Source organism: Eimeria necatrix, genomic scaffold, assembly GCF_000499385.1.
Source record: "Eimeria necatrix Houghton genomic scaffold, Enh_scaff78, whole genome shotgun sequence".
Classification (NCBI taxonomy): domain Eukaryota; phylum Apicomplexa; class Conoidasida; order Eucoccidiorida; family Eimeriidae; genus Eimeria; species Eimeria necatrix.
Window position 1 is genome coordinate 87,078 of NW_013654601.1, and position 15,277 is coordinate 102,354.

At 46.8% G+C, this 15,277-nt stretch overlaps 4 protein-coding genes across 4 annotated transcripts; all 4 read right to left on the minus strand.

Annotated features, from left to right (window-relative positions):
* Positions 1 to 799: 799 nt before the first annotated feature.
* ENH_00076160 (hypothetical protein) lies at positions 800 to 2,549 on the minus strand (the record flags this gene model as incomplete). The annotated part of the gene is made up of 5 exons (XM_013582912.1): positions 800 to 1,083; positions 1,261 to 1,396; positions 1,542 to 1,793; positions 1,921 to 2,178; positions 2,310 to 2,549. 5 exons carry the CDS (start codon positions 2,547 to 2,549, stop codon positions 800 to 802), a joined length of 1,170 nt encoding a protein of 389 aa, XP_013438366.1.
* Positions 2,550 to 2,636: 87 nt separating this feature from the next.
* On the minus strand, positions 2,637 to 8,680 carry ENH_00076170 (hypothetical protein; the record flags this gene model as incomplete). Its single annotated transcript, XM_013582913.1, has 16 exons — positions 2,637 to 2,954; positions 3,200 to 3,439; positions 3,539 to 3,713; positions 3,835 to 4,024; positions 4,162 to 4,415; positions 4,530 to 4,753; positions 4,917 to 5,160; positions 5,190 to 5,353; positions 5,474 to 5,600; positions 5,689 to 5,954; positions 6,126 to 6,386; positions 7,130 to 7,444; positions 7,548 to 7,830; positions 7,944 to 8,128; positions 8,234 to 8,380; positions 8,486 to 8,680. 16 exons carry the CDS (start codon positions 8,678 to 8,680, stop codon positions 2,637 to 2,639), a joined length of 3,588 nt encoding a protein of 1,195 aa, XP_013438367.1.
* Positions 8,681 to 8,850: 170 nt separating this feature from the next.
* ENH_00076180 (hypothetical protein, conserved) lies at positions 8,851 to 9,330 on the minus strand (the record flags this gene model as incomplete). The annotated part of the gene is made up of 1 exon (XM_013582914.1): positions 8,851 to 9,330. One exon carries the CDS (start codon positions 9,328 to 9,330, stop codon positions 8,851 to 8,853), a length of 480 nt encoding a protein of 159 aa, XP_013438368.1.
* A 1,425-nt stretch (positions 9,331 to 10,755) lies between these two features.
* ENH_00076190 (hypothetical protein) lies at positions 10,756 to 14,491 on the minus strand (the record flags this gene model as incomplete). The annotated part of the gene is made up of 9 exons (XM_013582915.1): positions 10,756 to 11,028; positions 11,497 to 11,706; positions 11,828 to 11,978; positions 12,127 to 12,312; positions 12,496 to 12,581; positions 12,700 to 13,077; positions 13,196 to 13,453; positions 13,591 to 13,698; positions 14,261 to 14,491. 9 exons carry the CDS (start codon positions 14,489 to 14,491, stop codon positions 10,756 to 10,758), a joined length of 1,881 nt encoding a protein of 626 aa, XP_013438369.1.
* Between the last annotated feature and the right edge of the window lie 786 nt (positions 14,492 to 15,277).

Below are 15,277 nucleotides of genomic sequence, written 5' to 3' on the forward strand. Positions count from 1 at the left end.
AGCTTGTCCTCGAAAACTCGGAGGCTTTCATGCCTAGAAAAGAAAGGCAAAAGCACCACCTTATGAATCTACCATTGTTTGTGTGCTTCGTCCGCTCTTGCTGGTGGTCCGGCTCTTCCCGTTTGTTGGCTCAAAAGGTGACCTTCTTACCGCCACAAGCGAACGATTGACTTCCCGTCAATCGATGTGCGTAAATTTGCATGCCATATCCCCTGATATATACGGGAGAGGTCGCGCATGTTAAATATGTAGTGAAACTTCTTTGGCGTGCGGGTCATCTTCTCCAACACGCCCTCATAGAGGCTCAGTGTGGCCTGGGGCAACTTTGCGAGAACGGGCTGCAGAGCAGAATTCCCACGAAAAGCGCCTTATTGTGAACTCCAATGCTCCCACTTAAAGCCAACATTCATGAGACGCATTTGCTACTCAAGTTTTAACTACTTGGCGCTTTTTAGAAGGCTTGCCTTGAGTGCTTGACAATCAGAGCCGAACTTTATATCCAGGATGGTAGATAATATTCGCTTTATCGATTCTTGGGATGGGGAATGGATGTTAAAGCAAAAGAATTGCGAAACAGCTCTTGGGTCGATCGAGTTCCTTCCGTTGCCTGGAGGGTTCATTGCCCCAAGGAAATGGACGTCTTTCAGGATTATCTTCTCAAGGTCTTTGCCCCGTTCGTAGAAAAACATCCTTTCCATTACGAACTTGAGCAGGGCAATAGGCTGCTGGGTCCCGTAAGTGTCCACCTGAGGGTCCACCAGCATTGAATGTTGTTAATTGGGAATCTGCCTCCAGGTTGTTAGTGAAAGTATGCAGCTCCCTGACTAGCTAAACGGTGGTGCAACGGCTGATACAAGCAAGCGCCATTTACCATTGGCATGTTGAGGTCATCCAAAAAGACCTTAAGCATCTTCCCAGAAGGAGGCCCATAGAGGCGCCCAATCCGTTTGTCAATATTATCTTCTAGGGCTTTCTGAAAGTCGAGGGAGGTAGTTCTGCTGCTGAAGTTCATTTGAAGCTGCAAGTATTTTTCACTATCAAGCGTGTTTAGCCAACTCTTTATCATCATAGACTTGGCGGTTCCTTCGGGTTTTCAAGCCACATCGCATCTGAAAACTGCTGTATTGAGACATTTTATCCTGCTCTAAATTCTGCTCTAAACTGTACGACTAAAAATGAGCAAGGTAGGACCGTTTGTATCGGACTACGGTTCAACTTGACGGAATCAGGTTCCCTCCAATTAGACGCTTTTGGACTGACCTGACTCTCCAATGAAAAGAGTAGGAAGCGCCTTCGACGAAAAGCCTTGTAGCAACCACATTGCCCGGACAGTGTCTGTAGTCGGTACGAAAACGCTGGTGAACGACACACCTGCTTCTGGAGAATACTGCGGGATCTGAGTACCCCGAAAGGAAAAACAAACGACAACGCACTTCGAGTAGACAGCGCGAAAGAAACGACAAGCTCTCTTACAGAAGGCACTCAGTATGTGGAGAAGGCTTTGTGAAAGCAACCCAATTTCTTCCGCGTGAAGTGCTGACCTTAGACTCCCATGAAAGCCACGCGTTTGTTGGCAGGTCATAGAAGCTATCAAAGAGACTTTGGCTTATAGATGCTTTTCCCGAGAGTGTCTTCAGGAAAACATCGAGACGTCGCTGCTCTTCACCTTTAAGGGTTGCTCCGAGGGACCAGACCAAGGAAAACAGAAACGCGTTTTCTAGCTTTTCTGCATTCGCCTCAGCGTAAACTTCATCTGGGACCATGATATCCATTAGTTTGCACAGCTGAGCAACCTGTAAATCACAGGCAGTTTGCGAAAAACCAGATTTACATAATAAACATTCAATAACTTAAGCAGTCACCCGCCTATGTGCCTCACGCCTATAATGTTGGCCCACTAATGACTCCCAGAAGACTAACCATGCTGACGTCTGTCCTTGATATGCATTTGGCAGGCACTGGCGCTTCATCTTCTCTTCCCTTTTCTTGCAAGATGAATGCTAAGCACTGACGGACATACTTCTCGTACAAGTAGTCCAAAACTTCAAGCAGTTGCTCATTTGACTTGCTTCTCGCCCAAGTATCGTAGTAAGGTCCACTGCCAAGGTCCCTCTGGTCCACGTATACCATTCCACAGCGCGAAACAGTGGCTGGAGAGGCATACTGCAAGTCCGAAACCTGAAACACGGTAGTAAGTGGTTGACCCCACAGACACAACGTATTATGAGTTAAAAGCTTTCTGTAGCCTCAAAACAAGACACCGGCCTTGGTATGATGGCTAACACGTGGTAAACACGCTCTCAACTTACCTCAAAGAGCAATGCACAATGCTTTTCCAGCCGAATGCGTTCACCGTTTGACAATGTCAAAAGCTTGTTGTCGTCCATCACAGAATTCATGCTCTCCACCCAAACTGCGTCCACGTCACCGTCAAAGAGAATATAGCGCTTTTCTTTTCTTCCAGGCGGTAGTGGCTGATTGGCATCGCGGAAAATCTTCGAGAGGAGGCCGTCCGTCCAATCACGCGAGACCGGATCTGCAGATTTCATGATATAGAGCGCTGCCTATAAATAGTTTGTGACGAATCAAGCTTTATGCCCTGACAACTGCACGTTTTGGTGCAATCTGGAGGTGTATCAGATCAATGGGTCGCAATTTTGTTTCGAGATGATGTTAGTTCCCACTTCATTACGATAAACCCTACCAAGCACTCCGTAGAGCTCATCAGTTCCTTGGGCCTTAGGATTTATAGGAAGAATCTTCACCACTTCATCAAATGCTGCTTTATGAGCAGCTGCAAGGGTTTCTATAATCACTGTTTTCCCTCCACCTGTTGTCCCAACAACCATTGTGGAATGCCTAGTTTCCATTGTCTCATGCAGTTGAACAACTTTATCTACTTGGTTCTCGAACTCTCGCCTAGAGCGACACTTAAATCCTTTGCTTTGAAGCTCCTGAGAAACAACTACCTCACAGCAAGTCTGCATGATACCTTCTGCCCCATGCACTTTTGCATACACTGTATACATATCCTACATGTTTAGACTGAGCCGAATGCTTGTGCTGACAGAAATTGCTCCAATATCCTCTGTGTCACAGGAATAGGCCAGAGTCTTCATTTGATAGCAGTGCTGTCTGTGTCGCACTCTCGTTCTGGGGTTTTTTGAAAGTTACACAGCTCCCACATTTGATGGCCTACCAGCTCAACGGCCTCTTTGAGGCTAGGCAGCATCGTTCGCTCGCAGGTGACACTTGGAAATAAATCACTCAGTAGCCCAAGAAACAGGGGAACATCTGGCTTTACAAGCTTGGGAATGTTCATGTCGCGGAGGGCTCGCATCAGCAGCAATTCATCTGGGGTGTCTGGAGTCAAGCGCTTCATCGATCCAGCGATGACGAGAACGGCCTTCAGTGCCCTCAGTTGAAAATCGTAAAAGTGCTGCAGGCACATTTTCGAAAACAAAATTATGCACAGCCCTATGCCGCAAGCTCTTCGGCGCAGAGAGGTCATATAGTAGGGCGAATTGTATCATCTCACCTGTTTTGACAACTGGGCTAGTGCCAGCCTGTACAGGACAGTCATCTTTCTAGCTAATATTCTCGCATTCTGAAAACCTTCAGAGATTAGCATTATTTCGCATATCATGGCCATGTCTGGTACGGTCATTGTTGCAGGGCGGAAAAGAGCCTTGAGGTTATCGGGAAGCTCCGACCTGCATTCGAAATGGCAGCCTTCCGCCTTCTATAAGCCATTGTTCTCACACGTGTTCACGTCTGCCTAATTGCATGCCATTGAAGCGAGTCAAGATCGATACAACGTCACAAGGAACCCACCGTCCTGCATATCCTGGGTTCATTGTCACGAAAATCCCGACTGTGGGCACAAACTTTAAGATCTTGCCCAGCAGTTCTACCGAACCTTTCCCGTTCTGCAAACTCGTTTGGATTGCTTTGATTTGAGCCGATACTACAGACAACACCTCTGGGTTAATACGGTTGAACTCATCAAAGCACCCCCAAAAACCTGCAGTCCAGAAAGAACAGAAAAGCCACAGCAGAGCTGAATTTCGTCGCATGTCGCATGCATTGTAGGCGACCGTGCATTTGGAGGTACGATGCTGCTTTTAACATAGCTTTTAACATACGTAGTGGCGTTCATACCAGTCTGAACAAGCCCTGAAAAAATAGTACCCATTGCTTTGTAGTCCAGGCCCTCCCCACAATTCTGGACGACGCAACGGGTTGCTAGAGATTTGGCCAAGTCCTTTACAGTTTCGGTTTTACCTGTACCAGCTGGACCAGCAGGAGCGCCTCCCAAACAAAACGTGAGAGCTGTTGTGAGGGTCATGATGCATCTGTCCGTGAGAGGTGTGATGACTAGGTGGCCATTGAGACCTTGATATTCATATCCATATCTGGGGCAGAAGCGAATAAGATTGCACTGAGCAGCCAAAATAACAGAGGAATCTTGGCTACGAGAGATGCTCAGAACAGCTCCAGAGAGACATTTGGCAAAGCTGTTACCTTACCTGAACTTCCCTGTGCACTGCCGTATTTCAATGTCGTCCATAGATATATCCCAGTAAAATCGCAACTGGCTTTCCCAGTCGAAGCTGTCAGCGCTATAAACGGCATTCTGGACGAAGCGCTCCACGAGATCACGAGCGTGCACGTCCAGAATGATGAGAGTATTCACTTTTTTCCTGGCCTTATACTCTAGTGGCTTCCTCACCACTTCGATCAAGGAGCTAACCTGATCACAGGCGTCCGCAGTGACGGCAAGCGCGCATAAATTTGCGCTTGTCGGCAAAATGGTGAAGGATTTTAGACCGAATCTAGCATGCAGCTTGAGCGAATGGTCAGCTAGAAGGGGTTTGATGGTTATCCATTTGTGTGCTTTGTCAGCTGTCTACTACCTGCTGGCGCTGAACGGCCGCCTCTTCTCGGAGAGCGTTTTTATCTCCCTTTCCCATCCTTTCAAATGCGTCTTCAACTCGCCAAGTCCACCAGATGCACGATCCTACACATGCGACCATGCCAAGCTGCTCGGTAACCCACTGGTTCCTGAAAGCAGCGCCTAATATGTTCAGTCTGCTATTCACCTCAATTGTGGAGCTTGCACATTTAGGGAGGAATTCACGGGCGAAAACATCATGCAGCCTGCATCAAAATGCGCCACTCGACCTCACCTGGGCTTACAACCGTACATAAATACTCCCTTTTTTGCTATTCCATGAAGTGACGTTTTCATGGCTTCGTCAACTGCTGTCATCCATTCTTCAGCGGGTCCTTCCGCCATTACGGCCTCATAGAAGGCATAACTTTCGCCTTCGTCTGATTCCATTCCTGATACCTGCAGGCATGCCACTATTCCACTTTCAAAACACAATAGCAGAAATAAGGTTGGTGCCCGAAGGGCTGGCTCGGCGTGAAACTAAGTTCCGTTGTGAAAAGAATTCTTCAGTCGCGTCACCTGGCCGGAACCGTTTATTTGAAGTCGCTTGCAGTTGTCAAACAGCTTCAGCATTAATGGCTGCACTGCCTCATGGCCGCTTGACCCCAGAACTGATAGCAATTCTTCGTCAGATATGAAGTAAAACCTGCACGACAATTCACCGGATTAGCTGTGATTGAGTAAAAACGTGGCTTTTACAGCTTCTCCTGGATGAATTGAAAATTCGCTCTCACCTTGGAAACATTATTCTCTTGGCATCCAGATAGTCCGATAAGGAGCGCTGGCAACTGTCAAGCTCTGCCGCTAAACGTTTCATTTCACCAAGTCGATTTTCGAGACAAAGCGCCGACAGAACGTTTGGATTTTCGCTTGTCTGTTTCATAATGGACAGAAAGCGCCTATTAATGGCATCAAATTTCTTCGCTTCTTCAGGTAATTGCAAACGAATATCGATGGACTCGGTAAAAATTCCGTCGAGATACATCCATTTACGTTGTACCTGCGACCAAAACGTTAACATTCTCAAGTACTTCAAGTTGGTGCATTTTGTGTGCTGTAAAACTGTACTTGACAGATTTGGGCCTTCTGCACGCTGAACTCCAAACGATGTGTCTAAGGTGGTGAGCGGGAGCATTTTTCCGTTGTTTCCAAATCAGGGTAGGTCTATTACTTGTAACCAAGCCTCGAAGACTTCACGAATTATAATGAGAGACTTCTCCCACTTTCGAATCTTCTCTATCACCGTCGAGGCAAATCTGGAGCTTAGCATCGATTGAAGCTGGAGCAGGTTGTCATCTAGCAGCATCCGTAAATCTTCGTTAGATTTCAGGACGTAGCGGTTGGCGTCATTCTTATACCTTGCGATCTCAATGGTTTGTTGTCTCCAGGAAGACTCAATTTTGGCGATATCTTTCTCCAGCTTCATTTCTTCCTGCAGAACTCACGAAATAAAACAGCCACATGACCGTGTTTTAAACAAAGCCAATGGAAGGAACTTCTCCAAATTTTCTAGAGGACTCTGGGACAAAGTAGAAGACATTCTAGAAGGTTCTCCAATTTAGGTAGTTTGGTCAGGTGGCAGATACGTTTGAGACACTTACAGCAGCAGCCTGGATAATTTCATTAACTGCATCTGGAAAGCGACCTAGCTGCAGGTCTAGAACATCCTGCAGCCGGAAATTTTTATTTTCGGCATCAAAATTTTGTCCCGCGGCGGCCATGAGCTCTTTCCAGTGCTGCGGCCGTATTGCCTCATTCTTCAGCCTTTCAATTAGTGGAAGCTCACTCTGAAAGTTTTGGATGAGATGCGTTACATTACTGTATGCCTGTGAAACACGTGGGTAGTCTGCGCACTATTCTCTTAACAGCCGTAAGAAGTGGTGCCGCTTTCCAGTACAGTCTTCATTTCCCCTCTATCCCCTATTCAGCTTACTGGGGAGCTTGTAACTTGAGGGCCCCCATTCTTCGCTAGGGCTTTTAGTCTTTTTTTGAACTCTTCAGCAGATTTTTGTAGCTCCTGAAAATTTTTCCCGTGCACTGAATGAAAGATTTAAAGCCTCAATTCCTGCCTGCATGCAGCTATTCTCCACCATTCAGCTACCATATTTTCACCTAGCTATTGAAAGTCTGCTTCATATGTGAGGTGCGGCTTTATCTGCATGCGCTATTGCGCACCTGGAAGTCAACTTTCGCCCAGAGCTGAGTTGCCCATTCTTGAACCATCGCATCATGATCGGCGTAGAGAGAAAATATCTGGTATTGCAGGTTGAGGTCAGCCTCAAGCTTATCTAAAATATTGAATTCAGTAACTGGAAGCGAAAACAAGTCTTCAGCATTATTAAGTTCAGCGGCCCGTTGTTTGAAGTCCTCAACTTCTTCCCTCAGCCCTCTTATTGCTTCCAGTCCCTGTTTTAAAGGGATGTCAACGGAGGAGGAGATGTCTTGGAATTTTTGCTGGAGCCTCTTGCACTCAGCAATGAAAGCAGCAACCTGAGTGCATGCTCATGGGTACACAGCTTTTGGAGTTGTATATGCTCGCGTTTTTACCCAGCTGCAAGGCAAATGTGGACACGCATGCAATCCTGCTTCCTACCTCTAACTTTTTTTCTCCGGCGAACTTTTCCTTTATGGAGGCGAGTTGTCGCGTTTTGCGGTGCGCCAAGTTCCTCAGTTCCTTCCATGCTTTGGGCAGAGCTACTAAGTCCTCCTTTTCCGCTTCAACTAGAGGGTATTCGTAGCTCTGGAGAGTGCTGTACATCTCTCTCATCTCCATCAGTCGTATTTCAGCATCAATGGCGCTATCATTAACAGTTGTCACTAATTCCATCAGCGCTTTGAACTTTTCCAGAGAATCGGTCTGCATTTCAAGATTTTCCCTGCACATATTTCGTATGGAGCACTGGTAGGCTAGTACCACAACAGCAACATCGCGCCACCGAGCCACCTGCTAACCCTTATTCTCGTTTGCCTGCCACCAGTTAATCCTTACCGTCGTTCGCTTATAAGCTTCTTCAGGTCTGCACTCTCCCTCCTCGCAATTTCATGAAGGGTGTCTGCATATGCCTTGCTTAGCACCAGTGCCTGCTCTCGCAGTCCATCAATGACTGTCGCAGAGTCAAGCTGAATGAAGCCAATAGTCTGCACTTTAGGCATTGAACCTAACTCTGCCGCAAGCTGCAGACAATAATTTACACATTTTGCATACTCAAGGCGAGTCTTGCTTTATTGGGTGGATTTCGCAGAATCCAACACGATGAAAGTTCCCTGCCGCCTACTCACCTTGTCATAAGCTCGAACATAAACGTCGAAATAGACCAAGTTGGGCCGCTTTATGATGAGTTGCTCCAGCTGAGTCTTGCGATCTGGGCTCCACAAAGCCCAATCAGCTTCATACTTACTCCAGTTTTTTACATATTTCGTAATATGCTGCAGCAGCAACGCAGTAAAGGCTATCAGCGAGCCTAATCAGTTTATTGCGACACTATAATGCGAACAAAAATACCATAAGTGTGGGTGGGTGAATTCGCTTACTTGGAACACTCTTTGAATGGCCTGGTGCGTAGCAACAGTTGTATTGATAAGAGCAGGTATTCGAGCTACTTCGTTGTAGAAGGTAAATTGAAGTGCCGTCGTCTCATCTCCCCCTGGGATCTGCTGAATGGGAACGCACCTGAAAGGAACACATACTTCATAAACAATCTTCTCATTAGTTTTAGGGGTGGCCATCTTACACGGTATCCAAGACGGTCGCAGAAGTGCCTACTTGCAAGTTCCATGCATCCATCTCGGGAAGTTCATTGATGACGAAATGATGTTTTGCATCAATCTGGATATGGTTTTGAAAATGGCATGAGTGCTTCCGTGAATAACAACCTCCTTTTCGTTTAATTCCGTAGTCACCCGAAGAACTGCTGGCCAGCGGCACATTGGGGATGATAAAGTAAAAAACGCTCGAAAGCGACTAGTTGCTGCAAGGAGACAAAAAGTGACAGACATATATTTTCGGCCAAACTTGAAAAACAAGGCACTATAATTTGCAGCTGCATCGCCCGCGTAAGCGCTGAAACAGCACTCGGCCGTAGAAGTTTGTTCATTGGTCCGTGTACTTGTTTGAAAGTTTGAGGCGCACCTCTTATCAGCATCGCTGCTATTGCATTAAAAATTCTTCTCTCCCAGTAATGATAATACGCTGCCATGGCTTCACTAGAGCCAGTGGCCCTGCCCTCTAGAAGTTCCTCAATTTTTTTTAAATATGAAGTAATCGACTCATATTTAGCTTGGAGGGCCTCAACTACACTGGCCCTGTGCTCCTCTATATATTCGTAGAAGTCCTGTCCGCAAGCAACATCTTCAGGAGATTCTATGGCGTAAGGCATAGTTCAAATGCTGCAGAATAATTGGAATATCTGCCTGAAGCATACCTGAATGGCAACGGGCTCGAATGTATCCCAGTTCAAGTCTCTAACCAGTTGCGCGTTCTCAATTTCCTTCACAATCTGCTCGATAACTTCCACATTTTTGAAAACTTGCTCGCACGTTGCTTTAAAGATAGTCAACGACTTCAGGCACGTGTTTACAAAGTCTTCCAGCCCCAGGCTAGTCCAGTTTAAGGTGGTAAGGCCGGGAAGAACAGCCCTGAGTAGCCATGAACAACTCCAAAAGTCCGCTAGACTGCGGACATCTTGTTGAGCCTAGATGCAGTTCGGAGTGCAACGCCTAGGGTATGTGGCTGCTCCATACTGAGTGGGCCTGTCCGCCTCATCTTATATCTAGGCACTTTCTGTTACCAGCTGCGATAAGTCAAAGAACTTAAGAGAATCGAATACTCTTGCTAGTGGAAGCTTGCCTATGAAGCTCAGCAATCTGTTTCGATAGCAAGTTTCTGTGGGCTGGAATGATACTTGAAAGCGTGGTATTCAACTTGTCCACAAGGCCTTCAAGTAGCACTTGATGTTGGCAAAACCTCTCCTGATTCGCTCACGAACAATTGGAGGAACTCGTGAAAGTCAAAAGAGCAGAACTTTCTTCCTGAGGCCGTCTGTGTTGTCCGAAAAGCTGTGACTAAAAACAGCTGCCCTCACCTTGTGCAGAGCGACGTTCAAAACAGCTGCGGGCGCTTCTTGCACTCCTAGTTGGTTTAGATGACGAACTTCTTGCATGACAACCCATACTTCAGGGCGAAAGTTCACTGCGTATTTGCCATTAGGCTGCCGCTGAAGAACGTACGACTTTAGACATTCCGTAGCAGTATTCACCGCATCGACCTGCCCAATGTTTTTCAGAAGCATACATAAGCAGAAGCGAGGTCCTGCGGAATAGCCCCTGCGATTGTCATATTGCTGAAGGGAGCTCCCGCGAAGAAACGATTAGGGCAGGCGCTAGGCTGCGAGGCTAACATAAACAAACGGCATCAGGAAAGCATATATGAACAGCTCACCTGCCACTGCTTCACGAGGGAATTTTGATATGCAGTGATCGATTTTCCAAAGGAGAGGTAATTGCCGAAGACATCCTCTGCCTGATCGAAGTCAAAGACTTCTGGCATCTGCTTGAAAGCCAAGACGCTGGCTTTGAGAGCTTGAAAAAGCCCGCTTGACCACAAAATTGCGCCGGCCACGGGAGGCATGTGGCTTGGTATGGAAGGTTTATCTTTTCCTTGTTCGAACAGGTCACGCATGCGGTCTACCTCAGTATCTGCGGGGCAAACCATTGTAGTTACACACTTTCCTCTGCTATGGGAAAAACCGCAACCCTTTGAGCCGTAGTTAGTGGGCGCATTAGATGCTTTGCTCCCTAAGGGATCACATACTGAAGTGCTTGAGAATGTCGACAAACTTCTCTCCGAGCTTCACGTTGATCCTTGGTCTGCTTGCCGTAGTGGTGAAGTCCTTCAGCATTTGAAAAGCACTCAGAGCAGAACGAAGCCTGGTAAACTTTGTATCTAGAAACATTATGCAGTCATCTTCCAGCTCCTCCGTACGTTTCCAAAATTGTTTCACAACGTTGAGAACATCTTCTGAGCTGTTCTCGCAAAAAACTTTATCGGCGACAGAATCGAATAGCCCGATAAGAGCCTGAAGTTTCGCAGGACCAACAATAAACGAGCACTGCTCAGTGTAATTCGCAGAATGGATTAACTTGGCTGTTTGGAGTGCGTACAACTTAAAGCTGCTATTGATCCTCAGCCAAACAGAATGCATGCACGCCACTGGAGACAGTGCATATGTAAATGCAGGGGCAAACCTGCATATTTCCGGCCAGTTTGTTTATCGCTCGGCGAGACCGGGTAACCGAGTGCAATTTAGGTCCTATAAAACGCTTGAATTGCCCAATCGTCTTAGCAATCTCTTCAAACTTGGAGCACATTGATGCCATGTAATCAGTTGTCCGGAAAAGCTTGCGCCGGTCAAACTCCCACCTAAAAGCAAATGTCTTCAACGTATCCTCAAAAGCAGCTAAACCAAGCTGAAGGAGCTAACTCTACGAATACGAATTTGAATTTCTGGATCGTAGATGCAGCAACTCAATTTCCACGCACGCACGTTGTCGATCCAATAATATAGCTTCGTACGCCTGTGAACAACTGACCGTCGGTCGCATTCAGACTCTTCGAGGCGAGAGCGCATGCTGAAGTACTCAGCTTTCCACGTTTCCAGCAAGACACGCGAATGCCGTAGTACTGTGGTGGCTTCATCCACTTCTTTTCTCAGAAGCTGTTCCACGCGAGCCTCTTGCCGAACACGGATCTCAAGCTAATGGAGGACGCAGGCGGCAAGAAGAAAGTTCATCGTTTTGTCATCGTTTAAACCTTTTCGCAGTCTTTCAGGCTGACCACTTTTGCAAGTATAAACTTGCTAACTGTTCTACACGCACCTGGTACGCGATTTTTTCCATCAGACCCTGCATCTGTTCATCACTGGTGAAGTGCCGAGATGTTATCCACACCATTCGCAAAGCATCCATGAGCGAGGCAATGGTGTCAGCCATGGGGCCCAGCGGTTTTGATTCAAGAGTAGTAAAATATCTGATAAAGCAGAAGCATCAAATAAGAATGCGCTGAAGCGCGACACTGATAAAACATGGGCTTTGTAGTTTGCTTTTTGCTGAAACATATCTCGTAAGATTGATCAAACCAGCGGGCAGACAGTGCTGCGGGAAATTCAGGGGCAGACCTCTCAAGAGTCGACAAAAAGCGAAGGTTGTTCGTGGATTCCACATGCAGAAGCTGAAGGTCGTTCATGGATTTCTTGAAAGACATGAGAACTTCAGAATCTGGCCTTTTTTCTTCATAAGTTTGTATTGCCTCTTGGCATTGTGGTGCGAGGAGCTGTTCGTAGAGCAACGAGACCGCAGTATGTCTGACGAATGCAAGTGGAAAACACAGTAAAGATTAATGCGTATGTTTGTGAACAATCAAAGAAGATGTAGTAATGCAAATGCATGGAGAAGAAGGTCAGTAAGATGAGACGATGAGTACGTAGCAGGCTACACTGAGGAACACAGCAGCGGCTCTTGACAAATGTGATCCAGGGGTTAAGTACCGATCTCTCCAAAAATTGACCTCAGATATCGGCAGCAGAGAATCCGGCTTTCGATTTCTCTCAGAATCCAACAGGCGCCAAATCAGCTGCAGAAGGCGAGGAAGACGAAGCTCTTTCATTTTCTTAGTTATTATCGGGCTACATTGTTTGATTTGTCCCTTTTTTGAACCATTAAAAGTTAAAGGCAAATTAAACTGAGCGTACCGTTTGCCACTGTGATATTGCCGCTTCCAACGTAGACTCATCGGCTAGACCTTCATGGCCGCCTTGGGTGGCAGCGTCGACAGTGGGCATTGGAAGCGGAGTTGCTATTCTGCTTGAAGCCATCTTTATGTGCGTTAGCAGCTCCTGAGTTGCGGTGAGTGCCTCACTCTTGCACTCTGGATCTAACACGGGGCCACTATCATCTGAAGCAGTGTCATTGGTTACATCTTCAGCTGCACTGTAAGCTCCTGCAGGTGGTTCAGAATGGTTTTCTTGAGCAGCAACTGTCGTTGCTTCGGCTGCTGATGTTGATTCCCGTCTGCTGGATGACTGAGAGGATAGAAAATCTTCTATGTCGTCACTGTCTTCACTGTCAGCCTGCCAATGCACGGCATTTCAGTTGCACGGATATTGTGATGGTGGCACGCGGAGGATAAATGTGAAGCCACCCCTAATTGTATTGCTAGGTGCTTCTTGAGATCGATCACCGATGTACCGAATCATTCTCTTCCACGTGTGAGTAAGTCGAAGCCGCAGAATTTTCTCGAACTGCAACTTTTAAAAGTTGCGCAGCTGGCGGCTTTCCGTCACCTGCAACTTCCTCAGGGCTTTTCTCCGCTCTGTCGTGATTGTGCTGCTCAGGCCGGTCGGAGAGAAGAGGAACCAAGAAGCCCTCTAAAATGAGGGCGAGGTCGTTGAGAATGTGAGGGCTAATGAGGCCAACAAGGACGTAGCGATTCATGGAATCTATGCCCTGTATCTCAGCCAACAACTCACTCAAATTTAGCTTTCATGAGATATGCTTTGGAGGCCCAGTAGCAGTAATGTATGTTCGTTTACCCAACTTCTACAAATTGAACTTTCCAACCTTCAAGTAGATATCATATTTACCTTGCCAGTTAAATTAATTGGTCCCGAGCAGAGTCTCAGCGCGTACGCTTGGACATTTGAGCCGCTTGAGAACTGCATAGGGCTATTTTGCATCTCCAGCAGAGGAGCCTGCGCAAAATAGCATCAATACTCACTTTGATACAGCCCGAAAAGGAACACTTGAAATAAGTGGATACCAATTTTTCCTTCTAAGCTTTCCAAAGGCCTGTAGTCAGATCCGGACTTCCATTCTGTATTGGTTTTTAAGATGCTTGCATGGCTAACAAATAAATCAACAGCGTCTAGTGCGGCTCCTTCCATGGGCCAAAAGTGCTTCTAGAGAAGCATTTGCTTACTTCCGAATTTTCAGACTCTGTATAGGAAAAGAATATTGCTGTTCCTGTGTTCCCTGCATCTAGGAAATGAGCCAACAGTTTGTCTGCCTTCTGACCATCCTGAGAGCACGAAGTAGTATGTTGTCTCCAGAGCCTCCCCTAACGCTTTATTGCTGGTATGTAGAGGACTGTTTCCTTACTAGAACCATTTCAAACTGCTACAATGTCGCGTTGCTTGCGAAGTACACAGCATGCTCGAAGCAATGACACCACCACACTTGAAGCCCCACCTTTAACGAACCGCGGGACCTAAAAAGAACTACGCAAGTCTTCCCATATCTTCACAGTACAAGGACTGCATGACTAGAGTTTCCGGCACCACATATGAAAGCGTAGAAATTATATAAATGTATGGAGTCAGACTGTGTCTCGTGTTTGCTGCCAGGGAAAGCAGCTGCAGTGAACGCGCGACGTAGACACTCCAGGCTCACTCTGGCCATAAGGGTATTCCACAAGCTGAAGTCCTCTAGTTTCAAGGCCCCCATCACCTTCTTTTTCACCCACGCTTTGCGTGCGTCGAATGCCATTTTCAGTCGTGGGCTTCCGCCGGTTCAGTACTTCTCCACTGAAAATTCTCCCCACCTAAGTACTCAAAATGAGCTCCAATAGTTTATAGGGCTCAAAGGAACTGTGAATATTCTGCATATCAATCCCTACACCTCATTCGTCCTGCGTAAGTGCTCCTAATGAACAAAAGGCGCAGTCCGAGCAGGACAGAACTGCTCCTCGCGAAAGCGTTGACGTAATCCTCCCCGGATTGACTAAATCACTCCGTGAAAAACTGAGAGTAAGGTTTGATAGAGAGCTTTGGCAGATTCTTCACCTGAGAGCAGGATTTCACTCAACGGTGTGCAAGTGTGCAGCGCGCGTTACATCGCCGTCTTTGGAGACGGCGCCAATCTCCATCAGAGTGATGGGCCCTATAACCATTAGGACTGTACTTCGTTACAGCTCATCTTTGTTCTGGGGCTCCATTTGTACCAGTAGTTCTTCGCACCAGCCAGCTAATGCATCTGACTTGGTCACTTTAGCATCGAAAAAGACTGGCAAGGTGCATTGAAGAGCACTACGTGTTTGACTTCCATGCCAGAAAGCATCAACCACGCTGTTAACGCCCAATTATTCAAGAAAAATTGGGGTTATGATGTACAGACGTGTTGGACACCCTCATGAGACAATAGTACCATCCACTCAAAGAGTCGCTGCCGGTGCCCTCTCCTGCTACGGTGCTCCGATAATCTTCAGCTAGTATACAAACGCGTAATAATATTAAAAATAAGCGAGAAACTGACATGTGGTGGAAATACTGGTCC